At 38.9% G+C, this 17,382-nt stretch overlaps 1 protein-coding gene across 8 annotated transcripts in view; it reads left to right on the forward strand.

Moving 5' to 3' along the window:
* The window catches only part of anks1b (ankyrin repeat and sterile alpha motif domain containing 1B), a 441,679-nt gene that overhangs the window by 336,951 nt on the left and 87,346 nt on the right, over positions 1-17,382 (forward strand). For all 8 annotated transcript variants that reach the window (XM_049474291.1, XM_049474289.1, XM_049474290.1 and 5 more), the window contains one exon: positions 2,775-2,873. In XM_049474291.1, coding sequence (XP_049330248.1) covers positions 2,775-2,873 — 99 coding nt within the window. The remainder of the gene's footprint in view (positions 1-2,774; positions 2,874-17,382) is intronic.

Below are 17,382 nucleotides of genomic sequence, written 5' to 3' on the forward strand. Positions count from 1 at the left end.
ACTTTGCTATCACATCTGTCAACCTTACAGCTTACAGAGTATAGAAGACAGAAGAAACGTCCCTTTGCAGCATTTTTCAGAGGCATGATGTGATTTTTCCTTTTGTTGTATTTCATTTTGTGAAACTGCAGGCAGAGAATGTGGTCAATCAGTACAAAAATCTGATATAATGTGACTCAATCCAAAACTGCCAGCCTCTGTTTCTCTGGCTGATGGATTCCTACCAATCTGTGCTGCACAGACTCTGCCAAACATTTGTGTTCTTTAATCTTTAATGTCCTGCTTTCAATTTTACAGTTGCAATCAAAATAATTTAACCCCCATTTCAAATTGTGTTGGGTTTGTTTGGAATTGGAAATCATTCAATTAAGAACAATTGAAATCAATATAACAAGCGTTTTCTCCAAATTCAACATGAAACAGCACTTTTTGTAGTCACACTATTGCAGTCTTAACAGAACAGAACTCCATTTTGCAGTTATAACCTGCTGCAAATAAGTTGCATAGCCATTGCATAGACACCAGCTTCTGGCAGCGTTCCTGACAAATCTCAGCCCATTCCTCATGAGCAGTGGCCTTCAGTTTATTAACATTCTTAGGTTCGCATGCTGCAGCCGCCTTCTTCAAATCCCACAAGATTTTTCATGGGGTTCACGCTGTCAGGCTGTGACTGTGACGTCAATTATAGAAACCTTCCAGAGTTTGAGTGTCTGGTTGTAACAGGATAAAGCATGTGCTGAAAAGAACACAGTGTCTAGAGTAAAGCATGGTGGTGGATCGGTGATGATGCTCTGGCTGCTTTGCTTTCTCTGGAAATTACAGCGTGTGAAGGGCAAGTCGGATTCAGTCAAGCATCAGGAAATTCTAGGACGAACATGTAATGCCTCCTGTGAGATACAGTGGTGGTTGAAAGTTTGTGAAGCCCTTATATCAAATAATGTCAGGACATCTGTCCATGAACTGAATCTTATAGGAAGGTGGGCCATGCAGCAAGACAATGACCCTAATAATTGTTAACTAAGAATAAATGTAATGTTTTGAAATGGCCTGGAAAGTCCTGAAATGTTGTGGAAGGACCTGAAGAGAGCAGGTCATTGAGCATGTGAGGAAAGCCACCAGCATCCCAGAGTTAAAGCTGTTCTGTACAGATGAATGGAATAAAATTCCTCCAGGCCAGTGTGCAGAACTGATCAACAGATACCAGAAATGTTTGTTGTTGCAGTTGTTGCTGCCAAGGAGGGTCACACCAGATACTGAAATAAAAGGTTCACATACTTTTGCATACATTTACAAATGTGTAATATTGCATTATTTTCTCCAGTGAATAAATGACCAATTACAATTCATATTTCTGCAGAAATATAGAATATTCTAAGGGGTTCACAAACTTTCACCTACCACTGTATTGGACCTTCTAACCAGACTTTAATCTGTAGCTTACCTCAAAATCCACCAAGTCTTGCCAGTTTCACAATACAAGTTTGGACTCCCACTCTTGGCCAGTAAGTTGGACTAGCGAGTACATACTTTCGAGAACGGGAGCACTGCTGTTCTGTAATTGAAAGAGCTGCGTACTTGATGATGTCACCCTCTCAGGGCACATAAAGCGTTGTTACGCAAACGTAGTAGCACATTTTCACAGAGCCGCTTCCTTAATAAATAAACCACATATCTGAAGTCTAAACCGCTACATTCTCGCCTAAAAATAACTTAATTTTAATCACACAGTTGTAGTATTCATAAAACATATAACTTACAGATTTGCACCTTCTCTTGCACTGATACTGCTGCGAGGTGCATTCTGGGTTATCGGACTGTAAGAAGTTCACAAAAGTCACCTTCCATGCATCCTCGATAAGGTGGGAGAAGGAAGAACTCGTCCAGGTCTTTGTAGGTGAAGTTGGCTAACTGGAAACTTCTAAATGGAACAGTACTTGGGCTGCGACTCCACAAGAACACAAATACAGACAAGAATGATGATTCTTTGATTTTAGAAGAAGTCCTGGAGGATTCTGGGATGGTCATCACAGTTACTTGACTTTAACTTTACAGAAAATCTTTGGTGGATTGAAAGAAGGCAGTTACTGTAACATAGAGGAGGAGGCAGGATGCAAACGCAAGTCTTTATTTTCCCTTATTTAAACTAACAAAAACAAAACACTAAAAAACAGAGGATAAACTAAAAGATGAAACAAACAAGCAAAAATAACAAACAAAGAAACAAACTACAAAAAGCAAACCTGAAACACTGAAGACAAAAAACACAGCTGGTCTGAGGTTAAACAAAACAGATAAGCAAGATCCGGACAGAGTAACAGGACATGGTCAAACAAAAAGCACGACAGAGAACAAAGGAGCACATGGGGTATTTATACACAGGCAAATACTAGGGACACCTGTGGAGGTAATGAGGGGGGCGGAGTTACAAATGAGACAGGAGGGTTACAGATGAAAAGGCGGGGCTAAGGTGGAGACAAGACCAAAAGACAACAGGAGCACACACAAGCTAAGGTGTGACAGTTACAGCACATAAACCCAGAATTTTAGTGAACTGAAAGCTACTATTTATGAGAAACAGTGTAATATTCCTCTAAAACTTTGAATGTGGTGTCTACTTTGTGTTACATTTGCAGTAGGTTATAAAAGCAAAAGAGTGCTCTATTATGTATAAAATATGCTTATTATAAAGGGGTTAAATACATGGAAAGGCTTTTTGTTTGATAAATTGATTAATAAACTGGTTGACTAATACAGCAGCTCTTTTTCTCATGCAGGGCAGTAATGTGGTGGAGGACCAGGACCTGCTAGAGATCGGGATTTTAAACTCCGCCCACAGACAACGCCTTCTACAGGCCATCCGCCTGCTGCCCAGAGTGAGTACCTGCTGACTATTGCTTACTATTACAAATATATTGCATTCAAAACTGAACGTTGAATGCTTGCCCTGTTCCTGACATTGTTTAATTACTAATCATATTTTACAGTATGTAATAAATCTATGTCAGGGTTCATCAGTGACCTGAGTTTAATGATGTTTAATGATTTCCCTCCTTAAGAGCTGATTTATCTGGAATTAAAATCCCTGCTGTATATCTATAGATTATGAATGAAGACTATTTGAACTATAAAAGCTTGCATCCATCACATTCAGTTTATAAATTTAAAATGAGTTTTGTATCTGATATTATGCTGCATAACTGATTTTATGAAATATTGACATTCTTGGTAATGAACATATGAAGAGTTACGTACACAAACAGTGCCATGAAAAATGTATTTGAGTATTAAGTGTTCCTGATTTTGTCAAGTTTTCAACTTTTTTTTATTTTTAACACATAAAAACACATTCTGTAAAATCTGCAAAACCTGGAATTGTATTTTTCTACAAATCTCTATTTCCAGTTATTGAAACTCATGGGAATTTTTTAACATGGATAGAAATGTGCTGAATATATTAGTGAGCTAATGGAAAGTTAAGCTTCTGAGCCACTGAGATTGCATATTTAAGCTGCTAATGGCATATTTAGTTTGTAATGCTGCTGTGCCATGTGGACAGATACTATACATATACTAACATTATACTGTATAGGGGCAAAAATATTGGGACACACCTATTTATGAATTGAAGTGTTTTGTTTAGTCCCATTGTTATATGTAAAAAAAAGGCAACCTTGCCATGCAGTCTGCCTTTATTATCTTAGTAAAATAATGGGTGCTTCTAAAGAGCTCAGTGAATTCCAGTGTAATTTAATTTAATTTTATTTCTATAGAGATTTTTTTTTACAACAAAAGTTGTCATAAAGCAGCTTTACAGAGAAAAACAGCTCCAAGCCTCTTATGAGCAGCACCACAGAATAAGATACCTTAGAAAGAACCAAGACTCAGTCCGAGGAACGTTGATCAGTGCAGTGGAGAGCCTGGCTGGGCAACAACAGGAACAGAGCATCACAATGTAATAGGTTGGCACCATTGCAACAAGTCAGTTAGTGGATTTTGAACCACTGTGAATAATATTATTGAACAGTGAAATAGTTTAGGAACCACAGCATCTCAGACCACATAAAGATACAGAGCAGGGTCTCAGAGTGCTGGCGAATTTAATACATAAAAAAACTTTTTTTTACACAGTTCCAAACCTGCTGTTAGCAATACGAATGGGGACTAACTAATGGGATGTCATATAATATCAAGTTGGTGTCCTAATACTTTTGTACTTTTATGTAGTGTGTCTTTCAGTGTTTAATGATATAAATGGATACATCATTTAATAATCTTTATGCAAATATTCATCACTGATGAACGCAAACACTGCCCGACTTTCATGTTTATCTTTTCATGTTCTTTTCATGTTCAGCATGTTGTTTGCTCTTGATTTGGTGACAGATGAACAGATTTTACAGATTTACAGAGAGATTTGCGTCTCATGGATAGGATTTGTATACAGTAATCAGTAGTGAATAGTACATCCAGTAAGCACGTGTTTAAAACCTGTTAATACTGAAAGGCTTTTCGTACACTCGTTGTGCGTACTCTATGTTATGACTAATGTAAGCCTAAAACAAGTGAAATCCTAAGGAAGGATTTTACAGTAAATGATCATTTAATTCATTTAAAGAGAAAACGTTATCTAATCTAATTTTAGTTGCTCCTCTATGTGAACTATTTGCTCCTCTGCTTACTTACTGAAAGCAGTTAATATAAAATAAAATTTAACATTGATATTCGGGATAAAGTTAACTTTATACTTCATACTTTTTAGTCTTAACATTTCTCAAATATAGCCTTTCCAGCTGTTTTAATTTTGACAATTGATTTTGATTTAGTTTTAGTCTTAGTCTTTTGACTAAAATGTGTTATAGTTTAAGTCATTATTTTTTGTGAACAACCTTTTTGTTTGAAAGAGATGAGCAGTGGGACAGGTCAGTACAGTGGATAATGTGAAACACAGATGAAGACCAAATACACAGAATTGAATTGAATTGAATTTCACTATAGGGAAAAGAAAAAAAACACAAAACAAATATATAATTGTAATTTACAAAAAAAAGCCTGTTTCAAAAAAAATCTAAATTGGTTAAGAATATCTGATAATATATTGATGGGTTTACCTGAAGCTCCCTGAAGTCTAGTGCATGATCGTTCATGAATAGCAATTGACAGAGTATTGGAAATCCAAGTACGAAATAAAGGAAGAATGGGATTAAACCAGAACTGTAGAATAGTTTTTTTGCAGCTGTAAGAGTAGCAAGGAGGAGTTTAAGTCATTATTACAAGTTTTACTCTAGTTTTAGTTAATGAAAACAAAACAACTTTTTATAGTTTTACTATTGTAAATTTGTGTTATTATTTAAGATGATTTACTGCTAATGTTTATGAAAATAATAAAATGAATAAAATAAGTTTTGTTGCGTTTAAATTATACTAATAATAAACTATTTTAAAACAAGTGGTGGAACAGTAAAGTAAAGTTTCTAAAAATGATACACTTCTACTGCAGTACAGATTTAAACTATCATTACTGGCTTTCAGTAGACTAGACTTACATTACTACAACAAGTGTATTTAAAGCTCCAGTAACTCCAGTTCAGTAACGGCAGAGTTTAGCTCCGTTCAAATGTATATATATATATATATACAATCTTCCATACTTAGTACAAAATCCAGCACAACAAACCCTCTAGCTGTTAAACACTTAAAACACAAAGAAACCACTGTATAAACAGAGACAGGGTAGAATTCTGCCTTCAGGGTTTTCTGACATAAACAATGAGGGTTTGAAAAAAAAGACTGAAAGTGCTTCTTTTCTGTGTGTTCCTGCTGGAGTTAACATTAATTTACATGTTAAGCAGATTATTACGACTAACGTGTGTTAGTTTATAGAATGTAAAATGCAGTGAAGGCTGTATAAATTGTGTCTTGAAGCTCAATGAAGAGGGACATTTGGAAAAGTTCTTATGTTGTTATGGAAAAATCGCAGGGCGAAAATGTCATAAATGCTCATCTCACATTTGACCAAAAAAACGCTGACAGCTCCCAAGCTTTGAGAATGGATTCTGTAGTCTTTTTAATGAAATATTTATATTTTTAGAGTGGATAAAACTAATAGCTGTAGGTGAGTAGACTCTAATTGACTCTGCCAGGGTCGACAAACTGAACAAAAAAAAAAAAAAGTATAAAATATACAGACCCTATAGGTCCTATCTTACACCCTGCACAAGGCATGTTACGATGCTCATTGCTATCTTACACCTCGCCAACATTTTCAGATGGAAAGTGTCCTTTAAAAGTGGGTTCTATTGAGGCAGTGATAGCAGGAGCTTCAGTCACACACAGACTCATCTTTGTGCTCATCTTCCCAGTGATTCAACAGCATCAGTGACTGAAGTGACACCTGCACTTAGATCTATGGGAAAGACATTGAACAGTGCTTTAATAATAGTGGTAGTAGTTGAAAGTCAGTGGGTATGATGCTTGTGCATTAGTTGGACATACACTCCCTGTCAAAAGATTTAGAAAAACCCCATTTTTTTCCCCTTTCATTATGCCATTTAAGCTCTTTAGGTCCAGTCAATAACTGGAAATGGTAGAAAAAATATTGTTCAGAATTTTGCAGTAAGGAAAACAAATGAACTACAGACACTCCTCTGAAAGAGATTGAAAAAAAAATATTTTTTTGCCTGTACCATAGTACATAAGTGTATGTGCAGCATCTACCAAGCACATGGTAGAGGCCTATATGTTAAAATATTCATTTTAACGAGCTAACATTTATTTAAATACATTTTGTTCTTCACAGGAGAGAGATAAAACCTTTAAACTTTAACTTTTAATGGAAGTCAATGTAAAAAGAGTTTGTTTCAGGTCATTTTGTAGAGTTTCTTTTGGTCCATTCATTAAGCAATTTTGGCACAGTGTAAGGGACAGTTTGTGTGTTCAAATTATGATGTAAACTAAAAATTGGTCAAAATAAGGACACTTGTATTTCATTGGAAAGCGACTATTATACACAAGTGTACCCACAGACAATAGTTCTCAGTCTAAGACCCCTGCAACTGCAGTAATTCACAACAGCCATTCTCTGCATTGTGTGTGTGTGTTTATTAGTCATGATGTCAAATCATACAGGAGAGGGAAAGCAATGAGAGGAAGCTTGTGGGACTAAACTGAGATAGAAGTGGACACAAACACACACACACACACACAAACACATACACCAAACCGACACCAAACACAGAAGCCAGCTTTGTGTTTTTCAGGATTTGACCCAGTCAGATGTGAGCGGAAAATCAAACACTGCATTTCTGAGGTCTGTATTCTCCAAAGCTGCAGAATATGAATTAAGACTTTACTTCATCTTATTTAGCTGTGTGAATATTTCATTAAATCAATTATACGGGATACTGTTGTATAAAATCTTAAGTATCTGAGGATTATACTCTGCTCAGAATTTACCTACTGAATTTGATGGATGTAAATTTAATAAACAGGGTGTAAGGAACAAGAGGAGATTCAGCAATAAAACAGATCATGGGCCTGTCACATTCACTGGTGCCAAGTGTGTGCGTGCGTGTGTGTGTGTGTGTGTGTGTGTGTGTGTGTGTGTGTGTGTGTGTGTGTGTGTGCGTGCGTGCGTGCGTGCGTGCGTGCGTGCGTGCGTGTGTGTGTGTGTGCGTGTGTGTGTGTGTATGTGTGTGTGTGTATGTGAGTGTGTGTGAGTGAGTGTGAATCTTATGGAGATAAGCAGGCTCCCAGTGAGAGGGAAGAAAGTTTGAGCTGTAGAGTCAGCACTTTCTGTCTGCCTGCACCTCTAAAACTGGAGAAAAAGAGACACAGTCTGTCCTTATTCTCGTATTCTCTCTCTCTCTTTCTCTCTCTCTTTCTCTCAGTCTCTCTATCTCTCAGTCTCTCTCTCTCTCTTTCCTTTTCTAAGTAAGACCAGTAGTACACAGGGGATGTGGTGGATCACGCACTGTAGCAGAGCAGAGCAGAGCAGTCTTCTGCAGGGGGTTGTGTTTGACATGTGTGCAGATCACGCAACATATTCCCTAACTGAGCTAATATGCAATAAACACTGACTGGCCACTTTATTTTAACTTTGTTTTGTTAGGTTCATGTTATTGCTAAACAGCTGGAAACTTCATAATCACAAATACACATGTAGAGGCTCTAGACAAGCTGGTGAACAGTTGAAGACAGTAGTACTGCTGGTGTACAGGTGAAGACAGTAAAATTGCTGCTGCTGATATTCAGGTGAAGACAGTAGAATTGCTGCTGCTGGTGTACAGGTGGAGACAGTAAAATTGCTGCTGCTGGTGTACAGGTGGAGACAGTAAAATTGCTGCTGCTGGTGTACAGGTGGAGACAGTAAAATTGCTGCTGCTGGTGTTCAGGTGAAGACAGTAGAATTGCTGCTGCTGGTGTTCAGGTGAAGACAGTAGAATTGCTGCTGCTGGTGTACAGGTGAAGACAGTAGAATTGCTGCTGCTGGTGTACAGGTGGAGACAGTAGAATTGCTGCTGCTGGTGTACAGGTGGAGACAGTAGAATTGCTGCTGCTGGTGTACAGGTGGAGACAGTAGAATTGCTGCTGCTGGTGTACAAGTGGAGACAGTAAAATTGCTGCTGCTGGTGTACAGGTGGAGACAGTAGAATTGCAGCTGCTGGTGTACTGGTGGAGACAGTTGAATTGCTGGTGTTCAGGTGGAGACAGTAGAATTGCTGCTGCTGGTGTACTGGTGGAGACAGTAGAATTGCTGATGCTGGTGTACAGGTGGAGACAGTAGAATTGCTGCTGCTGGTGTACAAGTGGAGACAGTAAAATTGCTGCTGCTGGTGTACAGGTGGAGACAGTAGAATTGCAGCTGCTGGTGTACTGGTGGAGGCAGTAGAATTGCTGGTGTTCAGGTGGAGACAATAGAATTGCTGCTGCTGGTGTACTGGTGGAGAAAGTAGAATTGCTGCTGCTGGTGTACTGGTAGAGACGGTAGAATTGCTGCTATTGTTGTACTGGTGGAGAAAGTAGAATTGCTGCTGCTGGTGTACTGGTGGAGACAGTAGAATTGCTGCTGCTGGTGTACTGGTAGAGACAGTAGAATTGCTGCTGCTGGTGTACAGGTGGAGACAGTAGAATTGCTGCTGCTGGTGTACAGGTGGAGACAGTAGAATTGCTGCTGCTGGTGTACAGGTGGAGACAGTAGAATTGCTGCTGCTGGTGTACAGGTGGAGACAGTAGAATTGCTGCTGCTGGTGTACAGGTGGAGACAGTAGAATTGCTGCTGCTGGTGTACTGGTGAAGACAGTAGAATTGCTGCTGCTGGTGTACAAGTGGAGACAGTAGAATTGCTGCTGCTGGTGTACTGGTGAAGACAGTAGAATTGCTGCTGCTGGTGTACAAGTGGAGACAGTAGAATTGCTGCTGCTGGTGTACTGGTGAAGACAGTAGAATTGCTGCTGCTGGTGTACAAGTGGAGACAGTAGAATTGCTGCTGCTGGTGTACAGGTGGAGACAGTATAATTGCAGCTGCTGGTGTACTGGTAGAGACGGTAGAATTGCTGCTATTGTTGTACTGGTGGAGAAAGTAGAATTGCTGCTGCTGTTGTACTGGTGGAGACAGTAGAATTGCTGCTGCTGGTGTACTGGTGGAGACAGTAGAATTGCTGCTGCTGTTGTACTGGTGGAGACAGTAGAATTGCTGCTGCTGTTGTACTGGTGGAGACAGTAGAATTGCTGCTGCTGGTGTACAGGTGGAGACAGTAGAATTGCTGCTGCTGGTGTACTCGTGGAGACAGTAGAATTGCTGCTGCTGGTGTACTCGTGGAGACAGTAGAATTGCTGCTGCTGGTGTACTGGTAGAGACAGAAGAATTGCTGTTGCTGGTGTACAGGTAGAATCAGTAGAATTGCTGCTGCTGGTGTACTGGTAGAATCAGTAGAATTGCTGCTGCTGGTGTACTGGTGGAGAGAGTAGAATAGCTGCTGGAGTACTGGTGGAGACAGTACAATTATGTATATGTGCTGGTGTACAGGTGCAGATTGTATATTTGCTGGTATACAGGTGTACACTTTATATTTGCTGGTGTACAGGTGGAGACTATGTTTGCTGGTTTTAAGGTGGTAAATACATTTGCTGGCTTGCAGGTGGTAAATATATTAGCAGGTTTACAGAAGGTCAATATATTTGCTTATTTACAGGGGGTGAATATATTTGCTGGATTAAAGTTTCTAAATATATTTGCTGGTTTACATGTGGTAAATATATGTGGTTTTTTCACAGGTGGTAAATATATTTGCTGGTTTAAAGGTGGTAAATAGATTTCCTGCTTTACAGGTGAAGACTGTATTTTTGCTGGTGTACAGGTAGTGACTGTATTTTTCCTGGTGTTCAAGTGGAGACTTTATATTTGCTGAGGTACAGGTGGAGACTGTATGTTTGCTGGTGTACAGATTAAGAATGTATATTTTCTGGTGTACAGGTGGAGACTATGTTTGCTGTCATACCGGTAGTGAATGGATGTATTTGATGTACAGATGGTGACTATATATTTGCTGGTGTACACATGGAGACTGTATATTTTCTGGCGTACATGCGGAGACTATATTTGCTGGTGTATCGGTGGAGACTATATATTGCTGGTGTACAGGTGGAGACTGTGTAATTGCTGGTGTACAGATGTAGACTGTATTTTTGCTGGTATACAGGTGAAAACTGTATATATTTGCTGGTGTAGAGGTGGAGACTGTATATTTGCTAGTGTATAGGTGAAGACTGTATATTTGCTGGTATACAGGTGAAAACTGTATATATTTGCTGGTGTAGAGGTGGATACTGTATAATTGCTGGTGTACAGATGTAGACTGTATTTTTGCTGGTATACAGGTGAAAACTGTATATATTTGCTGGTGTAGAGGTGGAGACTGTATATTTGCTAGTGTATAGGTGAAGGCTGTATATTTGCTAGTGTACAGGTGGAGACTGTATATGTGCTGGTGTACAGGTGGAGACTGTATAATTGCTGGTGTACAGATGTAGACTGTATATTTGCTGGTATACAGGTGAAAACTGTATATATCTGCTGGTGTAGAGGTGGAGACTGTATATTTGCTAGTATACAGGTGAAGACTGTATATGTGCTGGTGTACAGGTGGAGACTGTATATTTGCTGGTGAACAGGTGTACACTTTATATTTGCTGGTGTACAGGTGGAGACTGTATATTTGCTGGTGTACAGGTGGAGACTATGTTTGCTGGTTTTTAGGTGGTAAATACATTTGCTGGCTTGCAGGTGGTAAATATATTTGCTGGTTTACAGAAGGTAAATATATTTGCTGATTTTCAGGGGGTGAATATATTTGCTGGATTAAAGTTTCTAAATATATTTGCTGGTTTACAGGTGGTAAATATATGTGGTTGTTTACAGGTGTTAAATATATTTGCTGGTTTACAGGTGGTAAATAGATTTCCTGCTTTACAGGTGAAGACTGTATTTTTGCTGGTGTACAGGTAGTGACTGTATTTTTCCTGGTGTTCAAGTGGAGACTTTATATTTGCTGAGGTACAGGTGGAGACTTTATGTTTGCTGGTGTACAGATTAAGAATGTATATTTTCTGGTGTACAGGTGGAGACTATATTTGCTGTCATGCAGGTGGTGAATGGATTTATTTGATGTACAGATGGAGACTATATATTTGCTGGTGTACACGTGGAGACTGTATATTTTCTGGCATACATGCGGAGACTATATTTGCTGGTGTATAGGTGGAGACTGTATATTTGCTAGTGTACAGGTGGAGACTGTATATTTGCTTGTGTACAGGTGTAGACTTTATATTTGCTTGTGAGCAGGTGGAGACTGTATATTTGCTGGTGTACAGATGGAGAATGTGTATTTGCTGGTGTACAGGTAGATACTGTATATTTGCTGGTGTAAAGCTAAAAACTGTATATTTGCTGGTGTACAGGTGGAGACAGTAGAATTGCTGGTGCTGGTGAAGACTATATTAGACTGTTTGTAGTTGTACAGCTGGTGACTGTTTATGTGTAGTTACAGAGGTGGTGATATATATTTCCTGGTTTAAGGGTGCTAAATATATTTGCTGGCTTACAGGTAGTAAATATGTTTGCTGGTTTACAGAAGGTAAATATATTTGCTGGTTTACAGGGGGTGAATATATTTGCTGGATTAAAGGTTCTGAATATTTTTGCTGGTTTACAGGTTGTAAATATATGTGGTTATTAACAGGTGGTAAATATATTTGCTGGTTTACAAATGGTAAATATATTTGCTGGTTTACAGGCGGTGAATATATTTGCTGATTTACAGGTGGTAAATGGATTTCCTGTTGTACAGATGGAGACTGTATCTTTCCTGGTGTACAGGTAGTGACTGTATTTTTCCTGGTGTACAGGTAGTGACTGTATTTTTCCTGGTGTTCAAGTGGAGACTTTATATTTGCTGAGGTACAGGTGGAGATTGTATGTTTGCTGGTGTACAGATTAAGAATGTATATATATATGGTGTACAGGTGGAGACTATGTTTGCTGTCATACAGGTGGTGAATGGATTTATTTGGCGTACAGATGGAGACTATATATTTTCTGGTGTACAGGTGGAGACTGTATATTTTCTGGTGTATAGGCGGAGACTATATTTGCTGGTGTATAGGTGGAGACTGTATATTTGCTGGTGTACAGGTGGAGACTGTATAATTGCTGGTGTACAGATGTAGACTGTATAATTGCTGGTATACAGGTGAAAACTGTATATATTTGCTGGTGTTCAGGTGAAGACTGTATGGTTCCTGGTGCACAGGTGTAGACTGTATATTTGCTAGTGTACAGGTGGAGACTGTATATTTGCTAGTGTACAGGTGGAGACTGTATATTTGCTGGTGTATAGGTGTAGACTGTATATTTCCTGGTGCACAGGTGTAGACTGTATATTTGCTAGTGTACAGGTGGAGACTGTATATTTGCTTGTGTATAGGTGAAGACTGTATGTTTCCTGGTGCACAGGTGTAGATTGTAAATTTGCTTGTGTATAGGTGAAGACTGTATATGTGCTGGTGCACAGGTGAAGACTGTATATTTGCTGGTGTACAGGTGAAGACTGTATATTTGCTAGTGTTCAGGTGGAGACAGCAGAACAGGAGGTGCTGATTTACTGTTGAAGACAGTAAAATTGATGGTGCTGATGTACAGGAGGAAACAGTATATTTGCTGGTGTACAGGTGGATATGGTATATTTGCTGGTGTACAGGTGGAGACTGTATATTTGCTGGTGTACAGGTGGATATGGTATATTTGCTGGTGTACAGGTGGAGAATGTATATTTGCTGGTGTATATGTAAAGACTATATTTGCTGGTGTACAGGTGGATATGGTATATTTCTTGGTGTACAGGTGGAGACTAATTGCTGGTGTACATGTGGAAACTCTATATTTGCTGGTGTACAGGTGGATATGGTATATTTGCTGGTGTACAGGTGGAGACTGTATATTTGCTGGTGTACAGGTGGATATGGTATATTTGCTGGTGTACAGGTGGAGACTTTATATTTGCTGGTGTATATGTAAAGACTATATTTGCTGGTGTACAGGTGGAGACTGCATTTTTGCTGGTGTACAGGCGCAGACTGTGTATTTGCTGGTATACAGGTAAAGAGTGTATATTTGCTGGTGTACAGATAAAGAATATATTTGCTGTTGTACAGGTGGAGACAGAATTTTTGATGGTGTACAGGTGCAGACTGTATATTTGTTGGTATACAGTTAAAGAGTGTATATTTGCTGGTGTACAGGTCATACGTTTATTTGTTGCTTTACAGATGGGGAATATATTTGCTGTTTTACAGGTGGTGAATATATTTGATTGTTTATAGGTGGTGAATATATTTCTTAGTTTAAAGATCAGGAATATATTTGCTGCTTTTCAGGGTGTCAATACATGTGCTGGTTTACAGGTGGGGAATATAGACTTGTTGGAGTTTAGGTGGAGACTGTATACAGGTCCATGTACAGTACAGTTGGAGATGTATAGATGCTATTGTGAAGGGAGAGACTGTATATTTGCTGGTGTACAGGTGGAGACTGTATATTTTCTGGTGTACAGGTGGAGACTGTATAATTGCTGGTGTACAGGTGAACACTGTATATTTGCTGAGATATAGGTGAAAACAATATTTGCTGGTGTACAGGTGAAGACTATGTATTTGCTAGTGTACAGGTGAACACTGTATATTTGCTGAGATACAGGTGAAGACTACATTTGCTGGTGTACAGGTGAAGACTGTATATTTGCTGGTGTACAGGTGAACACTGTATATTTGCTGAGATACAGGTGAAGACTATATTTGCTGGTGTACAGGTGAAGACTGTATATGTGCTGGTGCACAGGTGAAGACTGTATATTTGCTGGTGTACAGGTGAAGACTGTATATTTGCTAGTGTTCAGGTGGAGACAGCAGAATAGGAGGTGCTGATTTACTGTTGAAGACAGTAAAATTGATGGTGCTGATGTACAGGTGGAAACAGTATATTTGCTGGTGTACAGGTGGATATGGTATATTTGCTGGTGTACAGGTGGAGACTGTATATTTGCTGGTTTACAGGTGGATATGGTATATTTGCTGGTGTACAGGTGGAGACTGTATATTTGCTGGTGTATATGTAAAGACTATATTTGCTGGTGTACAGGTGGATATGGTATATTTCTTGGTGTACAGGTGGAGACTAATTGCTGGTGTACATGTGGAGACTCTATATTTGCTGGTGTACAGGTGGAGACTGCATTTTTGCTGGTGTACAGGCGCAAACTGTGTATTTGCTGGTATACAGGTAAAAAGTGTATATTTGCTGGTGTACAGATAAAGAATATATTTGCTGTTGTACAGGTGGAGACAGAATTTTTGCTGGTGTACAGGCGCAAACTGTGTATTTGCTGGTATACAGGTAAAGAGTGTATATTTGCTGGTGTACAGATAAAGAATATATTTGCTGTTGTACAGGTGGAGACAGAATTTTTGATGGTGTACAGGTGCAGACTGTATATTTGCTGGTATACAGTTAAAGAGTGTATATTTGCTGGTGTACAGGTCATACATTTATTTGTTGCTTTACAGATGTGGAATATATTTGCTGTTTTACAGGTGGTGAATATATTTGATTGTTTATAGGTGGTGAATATATTTGTTAGTTTAAAGATCAGGAATATATTTGCTGCTTTTCAGGTGGTCAATACATGTGCTGGTTTACAGGTGGGGAATATAGACTTGTTGGAGTTTAGGTGGAGACTGTATACAGGTCCATGTACAGTACAGTTGGAGATGTATAGATGCTATTGTGAAGGGAGAGACTGTATATTTGCTGGTGTACAGGTGGAGACTGTATATTTTCTGGTGTACAGGTGGAGACTGTATAATTGCTGGTGTTCAGGTGAAGACTGTATATTTCCTGGTGCACAGGTGTAGACTGTATATTTGCTAGTGTACAGGTGGAGACTGTATATTTGCTAGTGTACAGGTGGAGACTGTATATTTGCTGGTGTATAGGTGTAGAGATGTATATTTCCTGGTGCACAGGTGTAGACTGTATATTTGCTAGTGTACAGGTGGAGACTGTATATTTGCTTGTGTATAGGTGAAGACTGTATGTTTCCTGGTGCACAGGTGTAGATTGTAAATTTGCTTGTGTCTAGGTGAAGACTGTATATGTGCTGGTGTACAGGTGAAGACTGTATATTTGCTAGTGTTCAGGTGGAGACAGCAGAACAGGAGGTGCTGATTTACTGTTGAAGACAGTAAAATTGATGGTGCTGATGTACAGGTGGAAACAGTATATTTGCTGGTGTACAGGTGGATATTGTATATTTGCTGGTGTACAGGTGGAGACTGTATATTTGCTGGTGTACAGGTGGAGACTGTATATTTGCTGGTGTATATGTAAAGACTATATTTGCTGGTGTACAGGTGGATATGGTATATTTCTTGGTGTACAGGTGGAGACTAATTGCTGGTGTACATGTGGAGACTCTATATTTGCTGGTGTACAGGTGGATATGGTATATTTGCTGGTGTACAGGTGGAGACTGTATATTTGCTGGTGTACAGGTGGATATGGTATATTTGCTGGTGTACAGGTGGAGACTTTATATTTGCTGGTGTATATGTAAAGACTATATTTGCTGGTGTACAGGTGGAGACTGCATTTTTGCTGGTGTACAGGCGCAGACTGTATATTTACTGGTATACAGGTAAAGAGTGTATATTTGTTGGTGTACAGATAAAGAATATATTTGCTGTTGTACAGGTGGAGACAGAATTTTTGATGGTGTACAGGTGCAGACTGTATATTTGCTGGTATACAGTTAAAGAGTGTATATTTGCTGGTGTACAGGTCATACGTTTATTTGTTGCTTTACAGATGGGGAATATATTTGCTGTTTTACAGGTGGTGAATATATTTGATTGTTTATAGGTGGTGAATATATTTCTTAGTTTAAAGATCAGGAATATATTTGCTGCTTTTCAGGTGGTCAATACATGTGCTGGTTTACAGGTGGGGAATATAGACTTGTTGGAGTTTAGGTGGAGACTGTATACAGGTCCATGTACAGTACAGTTGGAGATGTATAGATGCTATCGTGAAGGGAGAGACTGTATATTTGCTGGTGTACAGGTGGAGACTGTATATTTTCTGGTGTACAGGTGGAGAATGTATACACATTCATATGTATTTAATAATTTAATGTAATGGAATAACAGTTTCTTGAAAAAGTATTCATACCCCTTGAATTTTTCCGTATTTTGTCACATAACAACCACAAACATCAATATATTTTATTGGAATTTAATGTAAAAGAGCAACACAAGGTGTTACACAGTTATGAAGTGAAAAGAATATCATGCATGAGTTTTACAAATAAAAAAGTGATAAGTGTAGTGTGCAAAAGAATTCATTCCCCTTTTCTCTGTGTGCAAACAATTGCATTCAGAAGTTACCTAATCACTCCTAATGACTAAAAAACCTACACCTGTGTTTAATAAGGTTGTGTAGAAGTTTAAAGCAGGCTTAGGCTATAAAAAAATTCCCAAGCTTTGAATATCTCACAGAACACTGTTCAATTCATTATCCAGAAATAGAAAAAGTATGGCACAACTGTAAACCTACCAAGACAAGGCCATCGTCCACCTAAACTTACAGGCCGAACAAGGAGAGCACTGATCAGAGATGCAGCAGAGAGGCCATTAGTGACTCTGGATGAACTGCAGAGATCCACAGCTCAGGTGGGGGAATCTGTCCAGAGGACAACTATTAGTCGTGCCCTGCACAAATGTGGTCTTTATGAAAGAGTGTCAAGAAGAAAGCTATTGTTAAAAGAAAACATT

Source organism: Astyanax mexicanus, chromosome 2 (genome assembly GCF_023375975.1).
Source record: "Astyanax mexicanus isolate ESR-SI-001 chromosome 2, AstMex3_surface, whole genome shotgun sequence".
In the NCBI taxonomy this organism is placed as follows: domain Eukaryota; kingdom Metazoa; phylum Chordata; class Actinopteri; order Characiformes; family Acestrorhamphidae; genus Astyanax; species Astyanax mexicanus.